The sequence below is a fragment of the Struthio camelus genome, chromosome 4, assembly GCF_040807025.1.
Source record: "Struthio camelus isolate bStrCam1 chromosome 4, bStrCam1.hap1, whole genome shotgun sequence".
Classification (NCBI taxonomy): Eukaryota; Metazoa; Chordata; class Aves; order Struthioniformes; family Struthionidae; genus Struthio; species Struthio camelus.
In genome coordinates this window covers 42,853,156-42,878,738 of record NC_090945.1, presented here as the reverse complement: position 1 = coordinate 42,878,738, position 25,583 = coordinate 42,853,156, and the positions used below count along the sequence as shown (strand labels likewise).

At 37.1% G+C, this 25,583-nt stretch overlaps 1 protein-coding gene and 1 long non-coding RNA gene across 4 annotated transcripts in view; one reads left to right on the top strand and one right to left on the bottom strand.

Annotated features, from left to right (window-relative positions):
* Positions 1-17,900, top strand: part of MARCHF1 (membrane associated ring-CH-type finger 1) — a 241,533-nt gene extending 223,633 nt beyond the window's left edge. For all 3 annotated transcript variants that reach the window (XM_068942414.1, XM_068942413.1, XM_068942412.1), the window contains 2 exons: positions 12,886-13,033; positions 16,334-17,900. In XM_068942414.1, coding sequence (XP_068798515.1) covers positions 12,886-13,033; positions 16,334-16,635 — 450 coding nt within the window. In that variant the 3' untranslated portion in view covers positions 16,636-17,900. The remainder of the gene's footprint in view (positions 1-12,885; positions 13,034-16,333) is intronic.
* On the bottom strand, positions 70-17,988 carry LOC138067191 (uncharacterized). The gene is made up of 3 exons (XR_011141017.1): positions 17,899-17,988; positions 2,398-2,466; positions 70-1,554 (listed from the first exon to the last, which is right to left on the bottom strand). It is a non-coding gene; the product is annotated as an uncharacterized lncRNA (long non-coding RNA).
* Positions 17,989-25,583: the final 7,595 nt, after the last annotated feature.

Here is a 25,583-nt window from a genome sequence, read left to right as displayed (position 1 = left end):
TCCTTTTCTTTTCTTTTCTTTTCTTTTCTTTTCTTTTCTTTTCTTTTCTTTTCTTTTCTTTTCTTTTCGATTGAAAGGGTATCTGAACTTAACCCCTTTTAAAAATAGAGGATTGGAACTGTTCTTTTAGAACTGAGTGATAAGTTTGTGTTATATTAAACAGAAGGAAACCCAGTCTATCAGTACTGATAATCAGAGAAACCTGATCTTGTTTATTGTGAATGCGTACATATATCTCTTCTAAGTGTTTACTGCTCTTGTATTCTTATTTGTTTATATATTGATTAGTAACATGTCAAAATCTGATACAGGGTGCATCTCTTTGGGCTAGTGCATTTTACACCGTTGAACTCTTTGGGACGTCTTAGATACCCATCCGCTGTCATTAGAGGAGAAGGAAGGAATGCTCTCTATCAATTTGGTATCATTTGTTTTATAAATAACTAGCTTGTAATAAGTGAGATAAAGCGTCCATGCCAGCTCTAACTCCACTACAGCATTCATGGTATAAAGTCCCCGTTGAAGATATGTGGTTCCCCACCACCCAGAGTAGGGTATATTTAAGTCCTGGAGAGAAGTTATGGAACAGAATAACTCAAGTTTTATACTTTCCAAATGAAGCTAAACCCAGTTCAATCCCCTCAGTGCCCAATGTGGTTGGATTAGTTTGTTTAGGGGAGATTTCATCTGATTGGTATGACGTTGATTTACCTATTGAATCGAAAGCAAATATTTTAATATAATAGGTTAAAGATATTCTGTTTGCAGCAAGACCATGAGATGAGGAAAAGGGGTTGTGTACCAATTAAAATTTAGCATTTGAGCACCAGGCAACTTTTGGGAGGGGGTAGCGCCCAGCTCTAAGGCACCCTTTACCTAGAGAAATAAATAATCCCACAAGCTCCTAAAAATGTGAGGGGGAAATTAATCACCTATGGAAACGGGGGGGGGGAAATGCCCAGAGTGCTGCTTGGAAAGCTGGTAGCCAAAAGGAAAGTCCTATTTCTGTCCCAGATTTAAGGCTTCACGCTGTACTTCAGGGACATATCTGCTTCTCCTCCTTCTATTTGAGTTAAAGCTGCATAAGTTGCCTTTTTTTACAAAACAGCTGTCACTTGCACTACTCAGTCCAGCTGTTAGAGCTCTTAGCTAGTGTGTGAGAGACCCAGATTCAGCTCCCTTCTCTTTGTGGCCAGTGCAATCCTATAAAAAGAGCAAATCTTCAAGAAATATGACTGCCTGGAAGACTTAGTTCAGGACTGGATGCTTTGTGGATAAATCTTCATTATTTGATAAAATTTGTACCATATATGATAGATTCAGTGAGGGCAAAAGATGAAAAGGGTGTTGGTTTATTTTTGTTTAAATGACAGCTGCACTTAGATAATTTGTATTACACTCCTATTTAAGAATATGACGTTGACTGCTGAAAGTGATATTCCCTGCAGAGACGTCTTTGTGAAATCCTGCTATGAAATCAAAACTACTCGCCGTTAGAAACCGCTCCTCCCAGCAGAGTAGACTGTCAGAACTGGAAGTGACCTGCAGAATCCCCTAGGAAAAAAAAGAAAAAAGCTTTGAGCAGTCATTATTATATTGCTTGCTGTTTACTTTGTATTGCCCTGTGCTGTGAGGTATGAACCACCTGGCTTTTTCATTTGCTTTATAATAAGACTCACGATAAGTGACAGCTAATATTGCATAGAGTAACACTGACATCAGGTAACACTGACTTGCTGTAGGATTAATTCTTTTAACCCAATTTGGTGAATACTTTTCAGTCCTTCGCATAGCAGAAGATCCTACGTTTCCTTTCGATTTCTGGTGCATCTACACAGTGTTGTCAAGGCAACCTGCTCCAGTGTTTTCTTCTTAGAGCAAACTGCATCTCAAAACACTGCTAGCCTCAAATCATTTCTTGTAATATGGGAGGTCAGATACTTCACCAGTATGCACAGAGGCACAAAGCGATTACTTTCTTATTGGCTGTCATGTCATTATGGTGAATAACTTTGTGCTCAAGGGAGACTGTGTATATTAAAGCTTTTACAGTTAAAATAATTCTGTAGCGTTTATACCCTGTTGTGATGCCTCAAGGATGCAAGGAACTACTTTGTTCAGACAGTTGTATTTCTAATGTTTGAGAGAGAGTAATAGAGCATTACTGTTAACTTTGCAAGTCAGTAGATCACACGCTGTAGTTTGTAGAGTAAGGCTCTCTTGCATTTTGTGCCATAACAAGAATACTAGATCATACATTTTCCATAATGGTAGAATTTGGGTTAGCTTTCCATCTCCGTATTTCTTTCTTTTGCATTCAGCACAGCTTTTTCTCACAAAGCTGTTCCAATTTACATGGATTTCTGCCTAGAGATGCTGACCTCTTGTGCCTCATACCTTGAAACAGTCATAAGATTCATCTTACTTTGACGTTTTGCTGAGGCCTCGACATATGCAGCATCCTTTCTGCAGAGGGAACAAGATGCTTTTATTGTTGTTTGTTGTCTTTGAACTTTTTTTTTAAGAAACAAAAAAATCTTGTTAACAGAAAATGAAATGAAAACTGTTTCTTCTTCTAATTAGCTGCTGGTAACCAATTTTTCTGCTTCTGCTGGTCAGTAACATTTATGAATAATAAAGGGGACTCAGGAGATGATTCAGCTTAAGGTGTTAGTGATGTTATCCACTATTGTACAGAACCGTGAACATGAGCTCTGTCTGGTATGAATCCTTTTGTGCTTTCTGAAATCATCAAAGAACGCTTGCAGCACTTGGGCATTCACAGTGCAAACCAACGCAATTCACAAGTTGCCGAAATAAACAGTTTTGGTCTGAGCTGCTTTACAGATGCAACTTGCATTTTCATCAAAAATTGCATGTCCATTTTACTTAGAGGACACTTTACTACCCGTCACGCAGCTTATCAGCCTCTCCATACTTTTTTTTAAGTAATTGAGGTTTCATTTTCATTTTTTTTTATTTCAGTCATTTTAGTGTTCCATTTTATAGCTTGGCCTCACAAACCATCATAACTGAGCAGCTGGTCAGCTGCACCTTTGAAAATAATGAACAGAATCCCTCGATACTGACTTTAGCACTAAAGGAAATGTAAATGGAATGATAGCCTGGCACAAACTGGTAAAATTTAAGGAGTGTAAGAATCAACCTAAACCTTGACCTAAACCATTTATTACTGTTCATGGACTTTTCTAAAAATGCCATTTTTATTGTTTAATTTTGAAGCTAAAGATTTTACTGATTCTAATGGAAGTGGGCTACTGTTCATGATCTGATTGACTAATAGTTAATGTATCTATTAACTTCTCACATAACTAATACAATTGTAAAGTGTTTATTAACATCAAATTTATTTTACATGAAACTACTGATGAGCATATGATATGACCTGAGTTTTAGTTCACAAGCTGATGCTTGCTTATTGGTGGGATGCATGCGAAAAATGCGTTCTCTTGGACCATGGCAATGGTACGTGTGGTACTTTATCTAATTTACTATCAAGTGGGCTAATTATCACAATTCATTCTCTATATTTTATGATTTTTAGTGTTGATTTTATTTTATTCCTGTGGCATTTTATTCAAATTACTTTGAAAAAGAGCCTTTTCCTCCAGGAATTTAAAATCTTACTTTATTCATCTGCTCCAGTTTGTATGTGACAAAACTGGAATGTGTGGCATTTGTTGGAGGTCTTTCAGAACGAAGAGCCTCCCTCAGCTCTTCTACCAGAGCACTAAGCTGTAGTTTTGTGTTAATTACTGCAGCTTTTCCTCAGCACAAATTTCCTCTATTTCATTTTTATTTAATTGGATCAAGAGAGCATCCCTTGTGGGGAAACTAAAAGACAGAAACAGCAACAGTAGCTGTTCACTGGGAAGTCAGCAGTAGTCTTGCTAAAGTCATATTTAGTGATAGTGAAGCATGTCAGCTCCACTTTTTAGATCTTGGGAACGTGACAGATCGGACCTGTGTGTGTGGTGCATGTGTAGTTGCAAAGGGATGTCTAGATGTGTTTAAACTAAAATATATCTAAAACATTGGTATACTATTGGTATACAAGGACATTTAAACCAAGTCTTTGTAACAATTCAGACTGATTTGGTTAAGAGAAGGTCAGGAGTTGAGTTACATCTTCCATAAAACGCAGGGCAGTTTCTCTTAAAACTTCAGGAAGAAAATAATGACCCTATAAAAAGAAGTTATTGTTCAGGATCACTTGTACTATTAATTTAGTGGCTATAGAAGGGGAAAAAAATCGCTAGAGCATCTTTGATATATATAAGTGACGGATATAAAATGAGCTGAAAAGACAGGCAAGATGTTCTAGAAGTTCATCCAACACTACGAATGGCTACTTTTCATTCAGTGCCATTTGAATATGGTTGCCTTCCATTTCTAATGCAACTGTACCCCTTTTCTCACAAGATTCGCTAGCATGCAAACTTCCCTTTGTACCCTTCCTTCCTCTGCGTGCTGCTAATAGTTCTCTCCATTTCTGTTAACGATGTTATGATGGAGGCCCTTGGAGTATAGAGACCGTAATATATGTTTCCTTAGGCCAGATCACATAGTAAGTTGGACAGATAAATGGTTTTAGGTTTTTATTCTGTAATGTATAAATGAGAACTCTAAGGAATTTTACATACTGGACAGAGTGAATTTCTAATGTATCAAATAGTGGAAATGGGAGAAGCAAGCATATGATTTGAGAGCGAAAAACAACAAAGCAGCTTTAGTACATGCTAGTAATGAGAGTTTTAATGCTGGCACTCGTCTAAAAGAAGGCAAATTTAAGTGGAAATGTTTTTTAGGTGTAAGGTGGAATAACTAATTTTGTATGGCAGCTTGGCAGACTGGCAAAGACCGCTGAGAGATGATATGTTGTAACTGCTGTAGCGGAGATTGTTGAGAGATGGTATTTTATGACTGCTGTAGTGGAGGAAGGACTTGTCGTTACTCTGACCCTGGCACAATCCATCTCAAGTCCAGCACTGAACATGTGTCACTGCTGTCTTGTGTTGCCCTTAGAGGGCATACCACAAAATGCAGCAACCCCACCTGCTTTGGTGGGAAAATGAAATCTCAGCATAATTGTCCTTGCAGCAAAATTATGATCTGCACTTTGTGTCATTGCAGTTAGGTTATTGCTTTGTTTTGGTTTGTTTTTTTTGTCAAGTTTATGTTGTTAGAGACCTGGACTAGGATTTTAATGCCCTTTCTACTGAGTGTCTATGGAGGAAAATGTCACACCTGCAATTGGGTATGCTGCTATTTTGGAGGCACAGAGTAAACAGAGGAGGAAGATACTTGACTAGCTGCAAGGAGAAGAAAAGTAACATACAGAACAATACAGAGAATGACTCTAGAAATACTGCAGAGAGAGCAGGTAACTGCAGCATCTAAGTCTATGGTTGACTAACTGTGATACAAGTTGTGGAGAGGTCGTCGATTCTACCCTCTTTGTCCTTGCTTCTTGATGAGTTACCCACATATAGCTTGTTTTCTGATTTTTGAGTATCCCTGGCACCCAAAGTGAATGTCTTCTAGATGCATTTCTTCTCTTTCTGTTTTTAGTCCCAGACATTCCCCACAGTTTCTCCAAACATTTCATTATGGTAATAGTTCACTCTGGACCAGTGGTTTAATGTTTCTTTTGCAGTTTTTTATCAGGATTATCTTTCTAGATAAGGATACCATATTAGCTGAAACCTACCATGCTAGAGCTAATGATCTTTTTTCTAAATAGCTTAAACAAAAGACAAGAAAATTAATGTTGTAAGAGCATTCGAAGAGGATTCCTGGAAAGTAGAAGTTTTATAGAGTACTTTTGTGTTCTATATTTTGTGATAAAATAATTTCTAGAGGGGTTTCTTGCTCTTTTCTCTGAAGCATCTGTCATTGGCCTCTGTCCGAGACATAACACTTGGACGATAGAGACATGAGGTCTGGCAGTTCCTGTGTTTCCAAAGTGTACCATTATCACATTTAGATCTGTGCTGGAATTAGGATGCAGGTACTGAAGTTCTTGTAGTTGGTAAATGACACATATTCTCAATAGTACTTCCAGACTGCAAAAACAGCGACTTCATTTTAGAAATGATGTGCTCAAATTGCTTAATACCCTCGTTTTGTACTTTTTAATGGTCCACTAATTGATGACATACGCAGTTTAAAATTCCTGAGTTTCTGAAGAGTACATACAGATTGTATCACTCAAGCCCAGCTCTTTTAACTCTCAATTTAAAAAGACATACAGAGCTGTGTTTATTTTGATAAAAATAAATTCTTCTCTTCAGATGATCATCTTGAGGTGTTTATCAAAGAGAAATGTTTCATTATGTAGTTCTTTTAATGCTCTAGGCATGCGTAGCTTGCATAAAAGTGAATTGTGTGTTTATTTTTATAATTGTACCCATGTAATTTATGGTTCAATTTTAAACTTTTAAAGTGGGTATTCTGAATACAACACAGAGATCAAATTGAATTCCAGCCAGGTTTGTTTAGTGTCATATAAGGAGATTTCATCTAAAGAGAGATTGCATTTAAACTTCAATCAGGTTTGCTAGAGAAGGATTTGTACCAGTTCATCTAATCAGCTAACTAGATTGAGGTAAGGTTGTGATATGGCTGCAGTGATACACCATACAACGTGTTTGTTTGTTTGTTTCTCATTTTATTTTTGTGTTCAGTAGCTCACATGACAGGGGTCTAATTCTGGTCTGCAGTTCTTGATTCTTACGGGAGTTTCCTCTGGGTTGTATCTTTTGACAAAAGACAATCACAGATGTATTTTCTGTGTTTTATCCAACCAGCTCAGTTCTTCCTGGTGCTCTGGATGCGTGCAGGGAAAAGAGTAAGGAGGAGGTGTTGTCGTGGCCCAGTCCTCTCTCCTTTCAGCCAGTGGAACTGGCGCAGTCTGTGTAATGGAAAGAGGGGACTTCTCGTAGAACAGGATGCGGTGAGGCATGCTTTGTCCTTCCTTAAGATGCAGTTCCTCTGGTATAGGCTGTAACCAAATATTGTTTAGGTTGCACAGTGTGGCCCAAAATGCTTTTACTTCAATGACAAGGGTTGAAGTCTCTTCTCCGATCAATACTTCAAATCTACATGTGCCTATATCGTTCTCCTGACATGTACAGAAACCTGTTGTCTTTTATTACTGTTATTTCCTCCTTCTCCACCCACTGCACAAATTCCATTCCTGCAAACTACTGTTGCAGCTGCTTTCCTCCAGCTGCTAGGTTGATGGTAGTGAGCAGTTTACTGTGGAGCCTTAGCCAATTAGTACTGCAACAAGTGACCAAAAAACCCTCCACAAAACCACAGAAAATAAACTCTGAGCTACATGCTCACACTACTGAAATGTCTTGAGTGCTCAGCTCACTTCATCGTACACTGCTCCAGTTCTTAAAAGCTTTCTTCCAAAGCCCTAGCTTCAGTCCTATTTTGAGACGAGTAGTTTTACTGTGTACTCCTAGACTGTGTGCTTGATGCAGCCTCTAGTAAATAATTTTAGGCTTCATTTTGCAGGCATGATTATTTCAAGTTAGAGAGTGGGTTGAAATCTTTCTTTATGCTGTAGAAAGAAAACAGAAGACAGAAAATATTGCATGACAACCTTAGTCCTAAGTAAGAATAGGAAGAAGTCCTTCCAGCTGTGGTTGCTGTTTACGTTGCATTCATTGTAATTACTTTGCTAAATGATGGATAGAGATAAAAATGCCAAAACAAGAAAAATATATAATATTAGCAATGTCATGCCTCTACTAGATTCCTCAGTCAGGCCTCCTTACATGAAATTTTAAAAAAACAGGGCTCCTGAAAATATCCAGGAGTTAAAAGTCCAAACATTCATAGCATGTGGCAAAGCAGCCCATTAACTTTCACCTTCAATTTAGCATCTCAGTCAGGAGCCTCTGCAGGAGAGAGACCTTTCATTGAAAACATGTATGAATCTGCATATCTGGAGCAGATACAGAATTTCTTGAGGAAATGGGTGTAAACAAAGTTTTTTGGACAGGGTGAGAAAAGATTAGCACAAGGGAACGTGCATACACTGTTCAGTGTTGCATCTTTGTCTCCTGTGCTCTATCACAGGGATGCTACCCCTGTGGAAATGTGTGTGTGGGAACAGGACACAGTAAATCTGCAATCTAAAGTTAGGGAAAAGGAGTGCAGGCAGCAAAGTTTGCACAGAGCAATTCTGTAGTGTGATAACAGCTTTTGTGTGAATAGCAGGAAGCTTTTGTTTCTGTACAGGGCCATCTTGAAACCGCTCGGCTTGATGTATAGGATGGAATTAGAATTGCAGATATACCTCTATCTATAAGAAGAAAGGCTTTATTGGTGTCTGTAGGATATGAAGCAGCATCCTCAAACACTCAGACAATCCATCTTTGGAGGATGTTAAAAAATTTCCATATTTATTGGTGGTATATTGATTAACCATGGTTTTGTTAGCAGTAACATGCAAGCAGGCAAATTGGGTTCTCTGAAGCAAATACCAGGGATTTGCTCTAGCTTGTTTTACAGGAGAGGGGAGTGGTTGCCTATATAAGATTTAGATGGTCCATGTGTAGAAGCAGGCTATTCAGATTTTTTTTTTCCAGAAGACCATATTTTGTAATTGCAAGGGGGAAGGGGGCTATAAAATCAGTAACTGTTTCCTTTAGGTTTCAGAATGAAATAGTCTTTAAGAAACAAAAAGAAAACACAAGGTAGATGTCTCCAATAGGATGAAGATTATTCAAGGTTATTACAGACTTTTTAGGAAATGAAGTATAGAAATTCAGGTTGAGGCATACGTCATTCGAGAAGTAATCTTAAGTAGTAGTTGGGGTCCCATCTGTGTTGCACAGGATGTTTCAAAAGGTGTATGAAAGAGGTGACATAAACTGTATTTTTTAATTTATGAACCTAGTGAGATGTAGTCCCATCTATGTTACAGTGAATGGTTTTGTTTTTGGAGCAGGTTAATAATCTTGCTTTCATTCCTTTGAGCTTTATTCGTTCTGGCTTCTTTGTAGGAACTTCTGAAGGAGGTACACAGTCTTGTACCACCCTCCAGTGGTTTATACAGCACAGTGCAAGTGTAATGTTTCAGGAAGCTTCTTCAGAAAAAACAAGGGAGTGGGCGAAGAGACCAGTATGTACACAGAATCAAACATGCCAAAAAGCATATAATCCCCAAAGAACTCTTCTGTTAAACTTTTCATTATTAACCCTACTTTTGGTCATGTTACTAGCTGGTATCTCCTTAAAGGAGAGAAAGAAATGAATATTGTTTGGAGACACGCAATAAAAGCATATAGGAGAATTCAGCCCTGTTGTCACTGGAATACACATTCTGACTTTACTGGAAGACAGAATTAGATTTATTAATGCATATCTCCTGTAAACTATTTCCTTCCCAACATACCAAGTTTAATTTTTAATTTTAAAAGAAGCTTCACAAGCATTTCAAATAGTCCATTTTGCCAGGTTTTTCTGGGAGTCAACTGTAGGGATAGAAACCCAGATCTCTCTTCTCGTAGCAAAACTCAGGGTTCAGCCAATAGGCTGAAGTACTGTGGGTCTTTTCATTGGCCCAGTTTAGGTTCTGTCCTTTGCTGCAAACTAGCACAGCTTCAATTGGACACTGAAGCTAGTTACCTCCCTAGGTGGAGGGACATTTCGAGCTTTCTTCTTGGGATAAACATTGTGCTGTGGATTTGTTTGATAGCTTGTATAAAAGATCTCTAGGGTTGTTTACAATGTTATGAAGTATTCTAGCACTCCTGTCCTTTGCATGGATAAGATACTCATGTGGTTGCTTGCATTTGCAGGATATTAAAAGTTGTCTGCTTCTGTGATGACCTTGAGCCTGTTCATAAAGTGGCCAGTATTAATGAATCTGTGAGTGGTCACAATAGTATGTACCACAGTGAGGGGTGCTTCAGAGTAGGCTGGACATAAACTATGGTGTTTGTTTATCAATTTACTTACTAATTTACAAGTCATAAAAGTCTCTTCCTTCTGTTACTGTTTTCCATTTCTTTCCGTCCTTTAAGTGTTTAGAGTATCCTAGAGGTATTAATATACATGTTTCCAAGGAAAGTTGTATCTGGGCACCTACTTTTGTGCTATTTTTCTGCTCTTGGTGGCATCTGACGCTCTACCCATGGCTTGTCAGTGTCATCACCTTGACAGTGGTATGTTTTTCCAGATCACTGATAGCGATAAGTAAAAAGTCTGATGTAACTAACTTATTTGTGTCTTTCTTACAATTATTTATTGAATGTAGAAAGCCATGGGAATTGTAGAAGTTGCAAAATACAGCAGCAGTGAATTTACCAGTGGTTAAGGAGGCATTAATATGCTGTGTGACATGGCAGCAACTGCCAAACTCACTCATCCAATTTGAGGCTGTACTGAGCCCTGGACTACACAGCACAAGTAATAGATCTTCTACTGCACGATGTATTGTTCGCTCATATCCTTTGCCATGGGCTTTCAAGCGGTTTTTACTTCATATAATTGTACTGTTGTTATCCAAGCAAATCTGTGCTAACAGTAACAGTTACATTTTGGATTTAAGCCTACTACAAGGATATAGTGACTTGCACTTTTCTGCTCCAGGGCAAATTAAATTGCTGCCTTCTCTACTAACAGATCACTCTTTTAGTACAGAGTGACAGCAGTCACACAGTACTGTCTATACAGCCAAGCTAAAATGTGCAATTAGGACAAGAAAATTACTCCAGAAATTGCTAACTTGTTTTCAGCTAGTGCACGATACTAGCTTTTGGAAGTCAGACCAGATTAAAGTATCCTCACCGGGACAGGAGTGCAAAGACAATTAAAGTTCCCCTTCTGAGCTCAGATGATGACGGTAGTAGAGAGAACTGGCCCTCCAGTTAGGGCTAGGCCAAAGAAAGCTCGGGCTTTGTAAGCACCGAGCACTACTTTGTGAGATACTAAGAACTGTAAAATGCTCCCTACCTCTCTGATTCTCCCTGCATCAGTGTGAGCAGGAATCTTTCCTGCAGTCTTCTTTTCAATTTCCTTTATCTCTATTTGGGTATAAGATGTATTCTGGACAGTATTCCAGTTCCATAACCACCTCGTCCCATTTCTGAGCTTTTACTACAGTTGTATTCAACGGAACTCTGACTAGACAGTAAATACTGGTCAGATGGTAAGAGCGGCCGTACTGGTTCAGATTAAGGTCCCATCTCGATCAGAATAAAGTTATCATCTCCAGCACTGGCCATACAGAAAAAGAACAAAAAGGCAAATGTATGTAATGTGTTTCAGCTATTTTCTGTCCATAGGATCTCCTGAGCTTCATGAAACCTGCCTGTTCAGTAACCATCACATGATGTTTCTTTGCTGATGGCATCTTTTTGTATGTAAAACTCTTAAATATTGGGCTGTATCTGAGAGATGTACGAGTTTTAAATTTACTATTAGCTATCAATTTACTCTTGATCATTTTTTTTCTTGCAGCTTTATGTCATCTCTTTGGCTGTTATGCATACTAGCAGATCAACAGGCAGTATTAATTTGATTTCTACCAAGCATAATAAATGTGTAGCTGCATTTCTACTGAATTAGCCAAGGTACAATACAGCAGTAGTTATTTTATCGTTAACAGCCACGGGGTAAGATACTTAATAACCACCAATTCTACCAGAGTAATGCTACTTATCAAAAACAAACAAACAGAAAACCCAAACAAGAAAAACAAACCTAAATGAATACCGTCAGAGTAAATTTATACTTCAGGGCTCTGAACTGGCCAGAATTTTTGATCCAGCCTGAGGGGCCTAGAAACTAGTAAGAACCACAGTCTGAGTGTACTGAAGATTTATATAAACAGAGTAGCAGTTTAGCTCTTGCGTTGGTCAGTGCTACTGCCTGGATTTTGTAGCACAGTTCAGTCTTTCATTAACATGGTTGTGAGAGAGATGGCACTGTTGTATTGTGTTTGGTACTTGTTTCATTCAGGAGATGCTAACTATGGTTTCCAAGATTATTCATCAGAATTGAGGAGGCATTTTGCTTTCAAATGTCATATCCTTTCATCTGTTTTCAAAGGCAAGCATTTTAGTAGAGATGGGTTTTATTTTAAGGAGTCCTGAAAAACGAATGTATTCATAGGCAAGATTAAAAAATCACCTGAAGAATTGCTTTGTTCAAATGCAGAGCGTGACCTCTTTCGTCTTAAAATAGCCATAACTTAAGCCAGCATTCAGTGCCATAATTTACAAACATATGGCTAGAAGATACCTCTTAGATTACTGAGACTGTTTAACTGCTATCATGTACAAACATTTCCAAGTAATCAGCTTTTCCAGTTTATTGATTTTAATCCTCAATGCAAGTGCACTTCTTATACTCTTATTTTATGGAACGGCTGCTCCCAAACTACATTCCTTTAATTTTAAGCAACTATGTGAGAATAGTTTAGTATTGCAAGACAATGTTTGGGTTTTTAGCTCTCTCATCACCAAAATTGTGCATTAGGTTAAGTTAAAATAAATATTCAGCTTTTTGCTTGTCTATTAACATGTTATGAGTATACTGCAAAGAAATAATCGTAGATGCTATTCAGAAGCCGACAGAAATAGAACAGAACTCTTCTTCCTAGTTCTACATTCAGTGAATGTATAATGAGATCAGTGTATGAAAATGAAATCATTATGAATGTTACACGTGCACATACTGCTATTCAGGATATTATTAAAACAAAAGGATTGGTTAATTTTACTACTGCTTGCTTTTTTGGTGAAGAGACAGAATGGCCTAATCCGTTTCTTGTGAAGTTTTACAAGACTGGTTTCCCTTTCTTTTTCATTCTTTTTTTTTTTTTTATTTTTATTGCAGTGGGAGAAACTACAGATGACAACAAGCGAGAGGAGGAAAATAGTTTGTTCGGTCACATTTCACGTAATTGCTATTACCTGCGTTGTTTGGTCATTGTATGTTTTAATTGATAGAACTGCTGAAGAAATTAAACAAGGCAATGACAATGGTAAGTATCTGTTATCTTCTTCAAGCTTGTTGATAATGCAATAGCTAGATAGATTTGAAATGCAGCTACAAAACCGGTCACTTTCTATTTTCAAATGATAGCTCACTAATATAATGGTTAAATCAAACGCTTTAATGCAGAAGTAATGAACACCTCGGTGTTGCAAGCTTGTAGTACATCACTGCAGAGGGATCTCAGCTGTAACCGTTACAACAGCTTAACTAGCCTACTGATTCTTCTTAGCTTAAGCTCCTGTTACCTGGGTATTTCTAAAGGTCTGACTAAAAGATGAGTGAAAACCAAACAGCTCAGTGCAAGTTCAGTTTGCAAAACAGCAGTTTGTTTATGTGACTTACTCGAACCTCTGTATCCTACGAAATAGGACAGAGCCATTTCATCAACAAGCTTCCTAATATGGAATTCCAAGAGATGGAGTTCCAGCTGTGTTAGTCCTTAGTGTGGGAATTAAATAGTACAGAAAGTCCTTCCTGCATCCTTTTCAAACAGAATTTCACTGTGAATGCAATTATTCCAGTTGGATTTCCCAAGAAAACTGAGAAATGGTGAAAGAGAGTGCGAGGAGGAAGATAAGTTCTTGGAAAAGCTTTAGAAACAATTACTTCTTCATTACCAGTAATAAAACACTCCCTCTGGATGTCATGAGGAGGATTTCAGCCTCATTATGCCTACTGGGTACTAGACCTTTGTTAACATAGGGCTAATTTATTATTCAGCGAGTACATTTATTTTATAGCAGAGTAAGTCTATTAACTAAGCAAAAACAGTTTAAAAAAAAAAAAAAAAGGATGTTTCTTTTAGTTGCCTTAGCTCCCAGATACTGCAAACCCTTCATCTATTGAAATTCAGAACACTGGTTTATTGTTCCAAAATATTCAGTTAAAAGGATAAAAATTGAACATTCCAGGGGAAAAAAGGATTAGACTTTTCTTAATTTCTTGGAAGCATTTACTTTGGGGGCCTAGCAAAGTAATGGTCTAACCTGGTGTAATGTGCTAGCCTGTATTTTTCTTTCTCTAGTTAGCAGATTAGACATGCCAGATAAGGCCAGTCAGAAAAATGTAGCCTTTCACCCAAGCAGCAGCAACGTATTCCTTGTTCCTTGTGAAGACATACATTCCCTGTCATCTGATCTTGCCTTTCAGGGATGCCTCTCTCATCCAGTGCTAGTTTTGCTAGTGCCAGTCGAACTCTCTCTGTTCTGTCTTTGGTATTCACTTTGTAGTCCTTAGTCTAAACTTTGGTCAGACGGCAGTTGTGTTTCTCATTTATTGTTTACAAAACCTGAGAAGCTAACATAATGATAAATGGATTTGGAAAGAAAAAAAAAAATCCACTGGCTATATATGTTACACATAAAAATGTATGTTTAGCATAAACAGGTTTCTTTTTTGCACTATACTTTTTACTTAACTGTGTGTGTAAAGTATACTGCAAACTGAGCTACTGTTTTCCATTTCAAATCCACATATGATTTGAGTATACTCAGTCTTAAATACTTCTGAATACTAATAATGATGCGCATCATGGTAAAGATGAGGGAAAAAAGCAGCTTTTTCTTTTTCATCTGAATTGACTTTAAAAATTAGGCAGTAGAGAGACAAACGTCTCTGCCTTTGTGCTATGCTCTGAAGTTAACATGGAAAAGAAGACAGGCAGAGCTTTGGCACCTCACTAGTTGTTATTATTTAAATAGTTGATGATACTCCTGATCCCTGGCCTTTCTTGCCTATGAGAGGAAAATATGTAACAAGAAGCCTCAGTAAGTCATTGCAGTTGAATATATAATACAAAGTCTTGTTTTGCATTCTTTCTAAATGGGTAATCCTGTTTTTCATCATGGAAAATTTGCCTTGAGGACAAGATTAGGAATGGCTTTGAAGGTCTACTTATGCGTAAAACATAAATCACACCATTCATTTAAAAAGGGGAAAGGTATGGGCTGTGGATAAGCTCCATTTATACAACAAAACAGCTAGCATACATGAATGTTTATTGTTATACAGAATGTGTAAGAATCATCTTAGTTGATCATGCTACACTCAAAAGCATTCACACTGTGTACAGCATTGTTTCCCAAATTCAGTGAATGCTTCTCCATCTGTCTTAAAAATAGACATAAAAATTACTCAGAGCTGCTTACAACATGCTAAAAATAAGTAAGTGTTCTTGTGGGAATCGCTTTCACCTCAAAACTTGCTTATTAGGATAAAAAGTACTTTTACAGAAGCAAATGTGTGTGTTCTGGGGAAGAGGACGGCGTACATATAGTTTGCTTTTCTCTCTTTTTGCGCTTTCATTATTTCTGTTAGGAACCAAGACAGTGAAAAACTGGAAAAAAAAAAAAAAAAAGTAAGCATATTTGGAGAAGGAGAAAAACTAAGTAATATTACTGGCTGTTACTACTGCATGACGTTAAAAAGCAGTATTTCTTAAAATTACTTAGAGGCTTCCCCCCCCCCCCCCCCCATGGAAGTATTTGCCCCAAATAAACAAACATGTTAAACCTCTTGATTGGTAAACCTGACCAATAAACCTAGTCAGATTGTTCAAAAAAAACCTGACATCTTAAACATTGGTACTGAGGGCTGCCGCTTGTGTATAGCGTTTAGTCTTTAACTGTGATAAGGCAACGTGTAAGGGAAGGATACTAGTTGTTGCTTAATGGTTGAAAAAAAAGCAGCTGCAGTGATATGAATTAACTTAGGATTAGACTGATGTCCGTAATACAACAGTAATTTATTCTGTTAAAGTTGTAATACTACTTTTAGGCCAAAGCAAATCATCTTAACATTATTCATATTATAACCAAGTAAGTTCAGATGATCTCTTCTGTAGTGTTTTTTTTTGGTGTCGGCATCCATAGATTTTTTTCTGTACATGCACGATTGATGCAAAGAGAAAATTAAGACCTGCTATACCCCAAACTGTAAAGTTAGTTACTCTTTTACTACATAGGCTACAAGGTCTGCTTTTTGATGTGGGTGGGCACAAGTACTGCGCTTCTGTCATGGCCTTGAGTTTCTTATTTAACCAAGCTGTGGTGAAATCAGTTGATACTTGGGGTCAGATGTAGTTTCTTTCCCGGCCTTCTGCCTATAAGATAGGCAACACATGCTGTTTTCTACTTTCTAAATTGAGGCCACAGTTGCCCCGATGCCGTGTGTATATCTGGGAATTCCTAGCAAGTGGCTTTGTTTGAAAAAGTTTTAGTGATATTCAGTACTTTATATGCATTATATAACAATGGTAATAATGAATATAATCTTTTTTATTTCAAAGGTGTCCTTGAATGGCCATTTTGGACAAAACTTGTTGTGGTGGCCATTGGATTCACAGGGGGCCTCGTCTTCATGTACGTACAGTGTAAGGTTTATGTTCAACTGTGGCGCAGGTTGAAAGCCTACAATAGAGTGATCTTTGTTCAGAACTGTCCAGACACTGCCAAAAAAATGGAGGAGAAAAACTCTTCAGGCACTCAGAACTCTGATGTCAAGGATGCGGTGGTCGTGCCAATAGCACAGACAGGTACAAACTCTCAGCTGGCAGCTGAAGAAATGACATCTGAGGTCATGCCAGTTTGACAGAGACAGCATTGTTTCTTCCTTGCAGAATAAGGTGTAGTGTTTTCTACACTACAAATGCTGAAAGAGAGTAGAAATGACTGTGCATTTTTTCAGTTAAAAAAAAAAAAACACACACAAACCAGAACCCTGACAAGGAAAATGGATCCAGCAAAGCAACTTGTTACCGTATGGAATGTGACCATTTGTGAAGTAGTTTCTCGACTAGTCAGCCAAGTGTAGTGAAAGTGCAAGTGTAGAAAGTGCAATAGAGAACAAATTTAACAGACAATGCCAAACCAACGCGACAAGATGACCTTTTTTTTTTTTTTTTTGGAAAAATTGGATAGCTGGGAAAGTAGAAACAGACCTGCTCTAATCATTTTGTTTACAGAAAGCAAAAACCTTTCAGCCATTTGTTACTACTAAGGGTCATATTTGCTCATTATCTTCTTAAAGATACACTTCAAAATAATACCCGTCAAGTTATACATGTTAACTGAATAAAAGTATACAGAGCTGTATCACAGCAAACACTCTCTAAGCCTAAGGTAACACCAGTTCATGCTACTACATTGGAGCCTGAGTATTTTGGCAGCTGCACCAACTTAAGGATATTTGAAACATTTGAAGGGTAGCATTGTTTTTGAATATGTCTGACTTTTTGAAAGTAAGGCATTCCACACAGTATAAACTCATGTCCCCATAAACTACAGCTATTTTTTTAAACTACAGCTGTTCGCAAAATAAGAAAGGGAGGGAGAGAATTTGTAGATATCCATCTGGAAGAGCAGCTCAGCTGTTTATTTTACTTTGTAAGAGTGAATTAGAATTTACTTTAAAAAATGGGATATACAAAGTTTTAAAGCAAAACTATAAGATAAAAATTCAGTTTACTGCAGAATCACATAAAATTAAAATGCATACTATTAAAAGTCTGGAAAAGGATGACAAATAGCAGCGTTGTTTTATTTATTTATTAAGATTCATGAGTAAGAAGGGTAGGCATAAGAGAACATACCTAGATATCCTAAGAGTATTTTAGTTTTCATCTCCCTGTTCTGAACTGACTGAAAAGTAATCAGGTTTCTCTCTGTATATGGTAAGCTTGAGGTGTTAGAGATGGAGCAGTTCAGCTGTTACTTTTGTGTTTTAAACATCCTCATATAAAAATGAGGTGTGAATAGCATTAAAAGGTGCAATAGATACATGAATGTAGATACAAAGCTCTGTCCAACAGGGTGAATTATATAAAGCCCCAATTTTGTCATTTGTTTTTCATACCTGTGATGTTGACTATCAGGACAGGACAGCCAGTATTGACTTGTTGTTACATGCAGGCTTAGACAAGTCTGGGGCCTGAATGTAACAAAAAAAAAAAAAGCTATAAGTTCCTTTTTGATCTTGTATTTAGACAAGGGAGGAAAAGCGAACAAACAAATAAAGAAGCAGAGAAAAGAGGATGAGAGATCACTGGTTCATTCGCAGAGGGAAACTGCCATAATTAGCAGAGAACTTGACAGTCTTTCACAGAAGTCTTGCAGTTTCTTATGGTAAATTTCCTCATTACGCACTCAAATTTCTACAATAACAGAATTGCCCCATTCTTGCAGTTATCAAGGGTGCTGGGCCTCATATGTATTGAAATTTATATATTAAGCATTCCTTTGTGAATATGTTTACACTGGCTTTACAGCTCAGAGCATACCCAAAGTAGCAGTTGTATTTGTTACCAGATCTTTATGTTCCTTTGTTTTAGAATTGATAACGTTATTTGGCTGTGACAAATGACTGTCATTTGGCCTGACAGAAAACAAAGTATTGGCACTTGAATAGGCCCTAAATGCATATTAGTATTTGTCCTAAGTTGCTCCAGTTGGGTGGGATTAATGTTCAAGTCTTTTCACATAATGACATTTGCTTTTCATATAAAATAACTTTCCAATTATGCAATTGCAAAATTGGAATTATAACAGCTTCTCATTTGTGATCAATTATAAGAGTAACCAAATCATTGCTGGGTTTGTAATTGTGGGAGAAGCTTCAGAAGGTCTTCAGAAAGCCATGGCAGTACCAAGGGAATGCCTAGTAACTGCAGGTACTTAAGATATTCTACAAAAGCATGGTTTTCTAAAAGTGCAAGTCTATTTGCAAAAAACTAAATCTCAAGATATCCAATCTTAGCTACTTAAAATTACTAGACACGTTTAAATGTTTGTAGCTGTTTACAATAAACCAGGTGATTAACAGGAAAATTGACTGATTAGGAATAATATCATGGAAAATAAGATGTTTCTGAAACAGCAGAAAGTTTCTTACTGGCAATTCCTTTATGTTAGTTTAAACAAAATTATTCCCTTCTTTAGTCTGCTTGTTCCTTGACTTGCTGTAGCATCATGATCCCACAGAAAGTACTTTATCCCCTATTTCGACACTTTACTGAAGACTCACTCACACTGTTGTTTTTCTTGAACAAGTATAAATTTAAAATCAAATAAAAAAATACTTGAGGCTTCTGAAAGCAAATCTAGGGCATCCAACAAGATTATTGCACATTTTTTAAAATATACCCCAGCGTCAGCAACAGAACACACAACTTGCAAAATCATTTTATACTAACAAACAACTTCAAAACACTATTTTCGCGCTCCTCACAACTACTCATGCAATTAAGCTTACAGTTAAAAATAAGAATGGAGAAAAACTTCAGTTGAAATTCCTCCTCTCCCTTTGAAATATTTATTTGTGGGAATAAGAAGCAAAAATCAGGCATTATCTGCTGAAGTCAGCAGCAATACATGTTACGGAAGGCTTGAAGCAGTCTTTAACCTCTTAAAGCATTACCCCATGCATCCCTCTCTCTTCCTAGGTGCAGTGGATATTCTAGAGCTTTTAGGGATTTCATGCTAGATTGGGATTTGTTTCTTTAGCAGGGTGGGACCTCTTCTGGAGGACAAGTTGCTATTCTTATCAACGTGCCTTGGATAGAGGTCTGCAGGAGTAAGGAAGGTGCATGAATATAGACACTAGACAGCTGCTCATCAACCATGCTTTTTCTTTCCTACACAAAGCGCAACATTCTGTATTAATTTAATGACTACAGGATTCTGTGCTGCAAAAGCAGTGTACTTAAAAGTTTTAAGATACCTTCTAAGACTTTTTAATGAAGCACAAACTGATATAGCTAGTAAAGATCAGTATAGACCTGCCTGTGTAGCCACAGGCTATCTCAGGCAAATACAACGAAAGTGGAATTTAGCTTGACTAAGACCTGCAACAGCCGAATCCTCAGAGCTGCCACTACAGTGAAGAGCTTAATCTGCATTCTTGTTTAAGCAAAACTTTAATGAAGGTAGGTGGAAGTAAACTGGTCTAAGATAAGATCTACGTTTTTTTTTTTAACAAGATACTTTCAACCTGTGAACATGCATCTTTCTTTCATCTCCTGATTTCTTAAGTTATCAGCATCACAAAGATTATTTGACACTGGCATAAACATACTACTGTAGACTATTATTAGCATTACGAAGATTTTCAACTAGCCCAATGGTGCCATTCACACTGCTGTATCTGAAAGCAGTGTTTATTTTTCCGTCCTGCAGAAAAAACAGTAATCTCCCCATCACCAGAACAAACTGTTTATAATTTCTAATAATGCAATGAAGGTTACTTTATGATGAAGGTATTTTACTGTGTGTAATATTTGGAACTACAAGTTTGTGTTTCTTGTTTAACTCCCTTCTCTTTTGCAAAAGAAAAATTACATGTTTTCGTGGATGAATGTGTACTGAAAGAAGGAAGGGGGAAACAAAAGTAATATATCTGCTTATTTGTTGTGAAAAAAAAATTGTATTTGTATTAAACAAATGACCCAAATTACTGTAGTATGCTACATCTGTCACTTTGTTATACAGAGCATCACATGGTAAACAGCAACTGGCAACGCCACACTATTGTAAGAAAGGTGAACACCATACACGGCTGCATATTTAATACTGATAATCCTGCTGGAATAGAGTGGGAATAGAGTGCCTAGTTTTGGGCACCATACCTCAGCACAACACTCAGTTAAACATGTCACAGTGAAAAACACTTGAAAGAATTATATGGTGGTTTAACTTGCACAACATAAGACTGAGAAGGAGATATATAAGGACAGACAAACTAGATAAAAAAAACTCCCAGAGAAAACCTAGTTGTTACATCCACAGCAAATTGGACAAGTAGTAGTGGGCTTCAACTGTAGAAGCAGTTAAGGAGGAGGAAAACATTTTAAAATATAAGGACAGCAACACCTTGGGGTAAACCCTTATTATGTGATTGTGGAATGTTCAACACTGGAAATCTTTAGAGAGGGCTGGACAAACATTAGACAGTTAAATGATTAAAGCTAATGCAACCTTACCTTGTCAGAATGGATCAGATGTCCCTTTTTATTATATTAGGATTCTATTTGGTGAGATTTTGTCCTTTTCCAAAACCCTAAAGAGGAAATTTTGAACTCTTTCAATTTGAAGTCACGTAAAAGAAAAAAAAAAGTGTCCTAGCTTGATAAATACACAGAGCTCAAACCAAACTATAAAATTAGTTTTCTGAAAAGGGTTTATCTGCCTTCCTCATGCCATGGTCCTTGATTGTGCACTGGCAAGAGACTGGGCTAAGTTTCAAATCCTCAGCTAGCTAATACTAGCTAAAACAAGTCATCATGTGGCTAAGACTGCTATGAGTAAACTCCCAACATATGAAGAAGGGTTCAGACAAATAACATTCCCTACATCTAAGGCAAATAGAACGTCCATTTTGTTAAACCTGACCTAACTAGTTCAGCATTTAAATCAAAGATGGATTCATGAATCCCTACAAGAAATAATACAGAAGAAACAGCATAACCAAAGAAATTCTAGTAATATTGATATATTCACTCAAATTTATGAACATATGCTAAACCAGAACTTAATTTATTTTTAGACTTAAGAGAATTTAGGGTTCACTGTACCTTTTTGCTTTGTGTTCAGGAGTTAGTTATAATCTCTTGATGAAGGTACGATTAGAACACAAACCATGCTTGCTTGTTTTCAGTTTGCTCTCTGTGAATACATAAACAAAGAAACACTCCAGAAAGTATTTATTTACAGCTTCCCCAATAAAACCTTGAGACTGTTCTGCCTGGACTTTACCTAAAAGCGAAAACGAATTGTCAGTTAACAAAGCAATTGCCCTCATATAGTGCTCTGAACGATATGTTACGTTTCCACCACATATAACATGGAGTTCAGAAAATAACCTCAGCTAAATTGTACGCTGTGGTACAGAACACACAGATTCTGGGTCTACTGGAGCAGGAGGGCTCTGGGGCAAACTTGTGTATTAACTTGCAAATAGTGATAACCTACACTAGCAAGCTAAATCACTGGACTTCCCCCCCCCCCCCCTTTTTTTTTAAAAACAGCTCAAGAGTAATATATGTGAAAATATGATAAATCAGGACTATTCCAAACAACAAAAGAAGACAGAGGAGAGTCAAGTTCATTTTTAAGTGTGTTAACTAAATTAGGCCTTATTTTAGCAATGGATAACCGCTCTTGAAAAACCACACAGGAAACTGTCCAGCCTGTTTGACATAAAGGATAATGTTGTTCCGATTCCTTTAGGTTCTTCCAGGTCAATAAGTGGCATGTTATTTTTTCTTTAGAAGTACCATATAGTTAAAATGCCTTTAGACCTTATGCACAATTAATAATTTGAGGAAATACGGCCATAATGAAGTAATGTTATACATGGTTATTTTATCAGCGTATCCATATGTTTCAGAGATAAACAACATGTTCTAGCAAATTTAATAACAGTTCACAAAATAAATTCAGAAAAAAAGAAACCAACAAAAACTTAATGGCTCTCAGAAGTAAGGTTGCTACTTACAGGAGCCCTGAAGAATGCAGTCAAAAGAATACATCAGTCTAGAAGAAAGTTCAGGCTTTAGAGAATCTTCAAGTGGCGTTCTACCTCCAAAGTTTGCCGTTACATTTTGAGAGCTGGGGAAAAAGAAGACTATTTCATTAAAGAAGTATCAGTAAGAATTTTTGATGAGTGAGTTAGTGTCCTAGGAAGAAAGGCACGGTCACTATGTGAACTTTCAAATCAGCATGTTACTGTCTTGGTTGACTACACCTGAAACTACATGAACAAGAGGTAATATTAATAGAATGCTGCCTTCTCCTCTCTTTTAGAAAATACCTCTGTTTGTTTTTAGACTGGGTTGCTAGCATTTTGGTCTGATGACTAGTTTACATAGTTTTATTTTTCATTTGTAACAGGTAACTAGTTACACAGGGATAAAAACTGTTCCTTTTAATAAAATTGGCCAGTATTTGCAATGTGAGTAATTAAGACGTAGAGAACCTGATTACAGCGCTACCACAGTAAGTCTCCCAGTCATTTGTTTAATTTTACAGTTTCATTACAGGAACTCTGCACAGGATTTTGTTAGCTGTATTTAAGGCAGTGCATAAATCACAATAAATGATTAGAAAAGTTTCTACTTTACCTAAAACTTCTTAGAAAGAAAATCTAGAAATCAAGTGCAATGAATTTTTACTCTTGAAAAAACTAGAAGGCAAAAACGAGAGGCATTTATCATGCCGAGACTGATACACCACTTAAGACCCAACGAGCCGATCTGACATACTTCCGCCATGCAGTGTTTTCATTGCTCTTTGCTAGAAAAACGAGCCCGGAGGATTCCTCATGTTTTTTCCTCAGCAGGAAAAGTTGTCCACAATAACGCCTCTTTTTACTACTCTTCCCTATCTGCCACGTGTCTAGCAAAAAGAAACAACTGAGAGTTTCTTTAGAAGGTGGACTGTAACATACACGTTTTTGGTTCTAGTCTCTGTTCTCACATAGCACACATACCTATCTCTGTAATGACACTTACTGTCACAGTCAACGGCAAGAAAAGCTCATGCATAAGATGATACCTTTAAGAATATTCCTTGAACTACTTAGGAATGGCTCAGGAAATGGTTCCTATTTGTTGCCTTTTGGACTCGCTGCACATCCTACTGCACGTACTGGTGTTCCATACAGAATGACGCACACTCTGGGAGAGGAAAAATGAAAAAAACACAATAACGAGACAGACTAAGTAAGTGCTTCATGGCACGCCTGTTTCTCCACATCAGAAATACTCCCAAGTCTCATCCCTTAGAACTAACTATATGGAGCAGACTGGAAAGCCAGAGCGAACAGATCCACTAATTCAGGTCACATTTGTTTCTGACACTAAAGAAATGTAAATTAATGAATGAACTGCATACAGCCATCTTTGAGAAGGATAGCTTTTTTATTTTTAAATCAACAATTGATGGACATGAAAGAAAACCACTGTAATAGATTGCTGGAATCAAAGTCAGCTGGTTCTTTCCAGCTGAGACTATCAATAGGGGTAAGCTCTAGAATCAGAAAACTCAGGTAGTACTGAGAAAGTCTGAATATAATTGAACCAGTTCTTCAGAAAGCTCTTGGCTTTCCAGGACTAGCTGGAGCAATAGCATACTTTAGTAAATACTTGGCTAAGAAAAGAGAAACAAATTAAAAACATGTATATAAAAAAGCAAACAAAGCCCTTATATCAAGGTGAGGGTCTATGTTAAAATGTTACTTTTTGCTTGAAATTGCGTATGCTTAATTTATTTTGAGTTAAAGAAAACTGAATTTCAACATTTAAAACTTTTTAACAATTAAAAACCAGGGAAACACGAAGCAACATATGACAGTTCAGAATGAAAGAAATCTTCCATTAAATTATTCTTTAACCAGAAAAACCCTGTCAGTTACAGAGAATTAAAATAAATAAAGTTGCTGACGCTTTTAATCCTTAGTTGCAAGTAAATACAATTTCAAGGTATCCCCTACGATAAGTACATTACATTATGTTTTAAGAACACAGAACACTAATGTTTCCCATTCCCTCTGTTAACAGCAACAATTTCCTACATTTTAATTTAAAAGAAATACAGTAAGAATTCAGAATGCCTGAGAGCATTCGTCCTTTTTCCATTAGAGGGAAGAATATCAGCAATATATAAAACCTAAATAGCTGGCTTTAAAGCACAGACATGAGATGATTATAGAACAGATTCCATGATCTCGTTGTAGTATGTGAGGCAAAAGACTCTACCCACCCACACCCTTCGGTCTTCTCAGCCCACATTCTTATCATGGAAATAATTAAAAATAAGTAAGTAAACACACAAAAATCAAGCTTTGGGTTTCTTCTTTCCCATTGCCACCTTTAATATTCAGGGAAGTGGGGAGGGGGGGGAAGAACCAACCACTTATCTGGTAAGTTGGTGTTGCACATTAAGCCTAGGTAGTTTGTAAAATCACAAATACTTGCCTGCAACATAGCAATTTTTCTAATAATTCCATATAAAAAGTTCACAGTCAGAAACTGTTCCCCAACCTACCTATACAACAAGTCAATAAGACGGTTAAAAGTTTAAGACAGCTATACAAGCAGTGGATACATGGACTTTAAGGGAGAAACGCCACAAACTGAACAAATTCAAAGTTCTAAACGTGTTCTTGGAGTGTGAACAGCAAATGATAGAAATCACTTCAAATATTTGACTCTCACATCGACCATAGAAGTAATACTTACTTTTTTATGATGCCTTATTAGTGAATTGTTTCCAGGAGTATAGATCATCTCATTCTCCATACCTTTTCGTGACCACCACCTTTTAGAGCATGCACAAGATCATCAGCCTAATACAGTGTCGTTAACAGTGACATGCTAAACTTTCTAGTTATCTTATTGCTCTTTTTTCTTTTGTATTTTACCCAGTGTGAAGGGAAAGCCATTTTTCCTGCCATGATTCTGCTTTCAAAGTGTATCAGAGGTTGTCTACAAGCAAAAAAGGCGCATCTTCTGAAAGGCAAAATCTGTCAAACCAGTGAACACACGC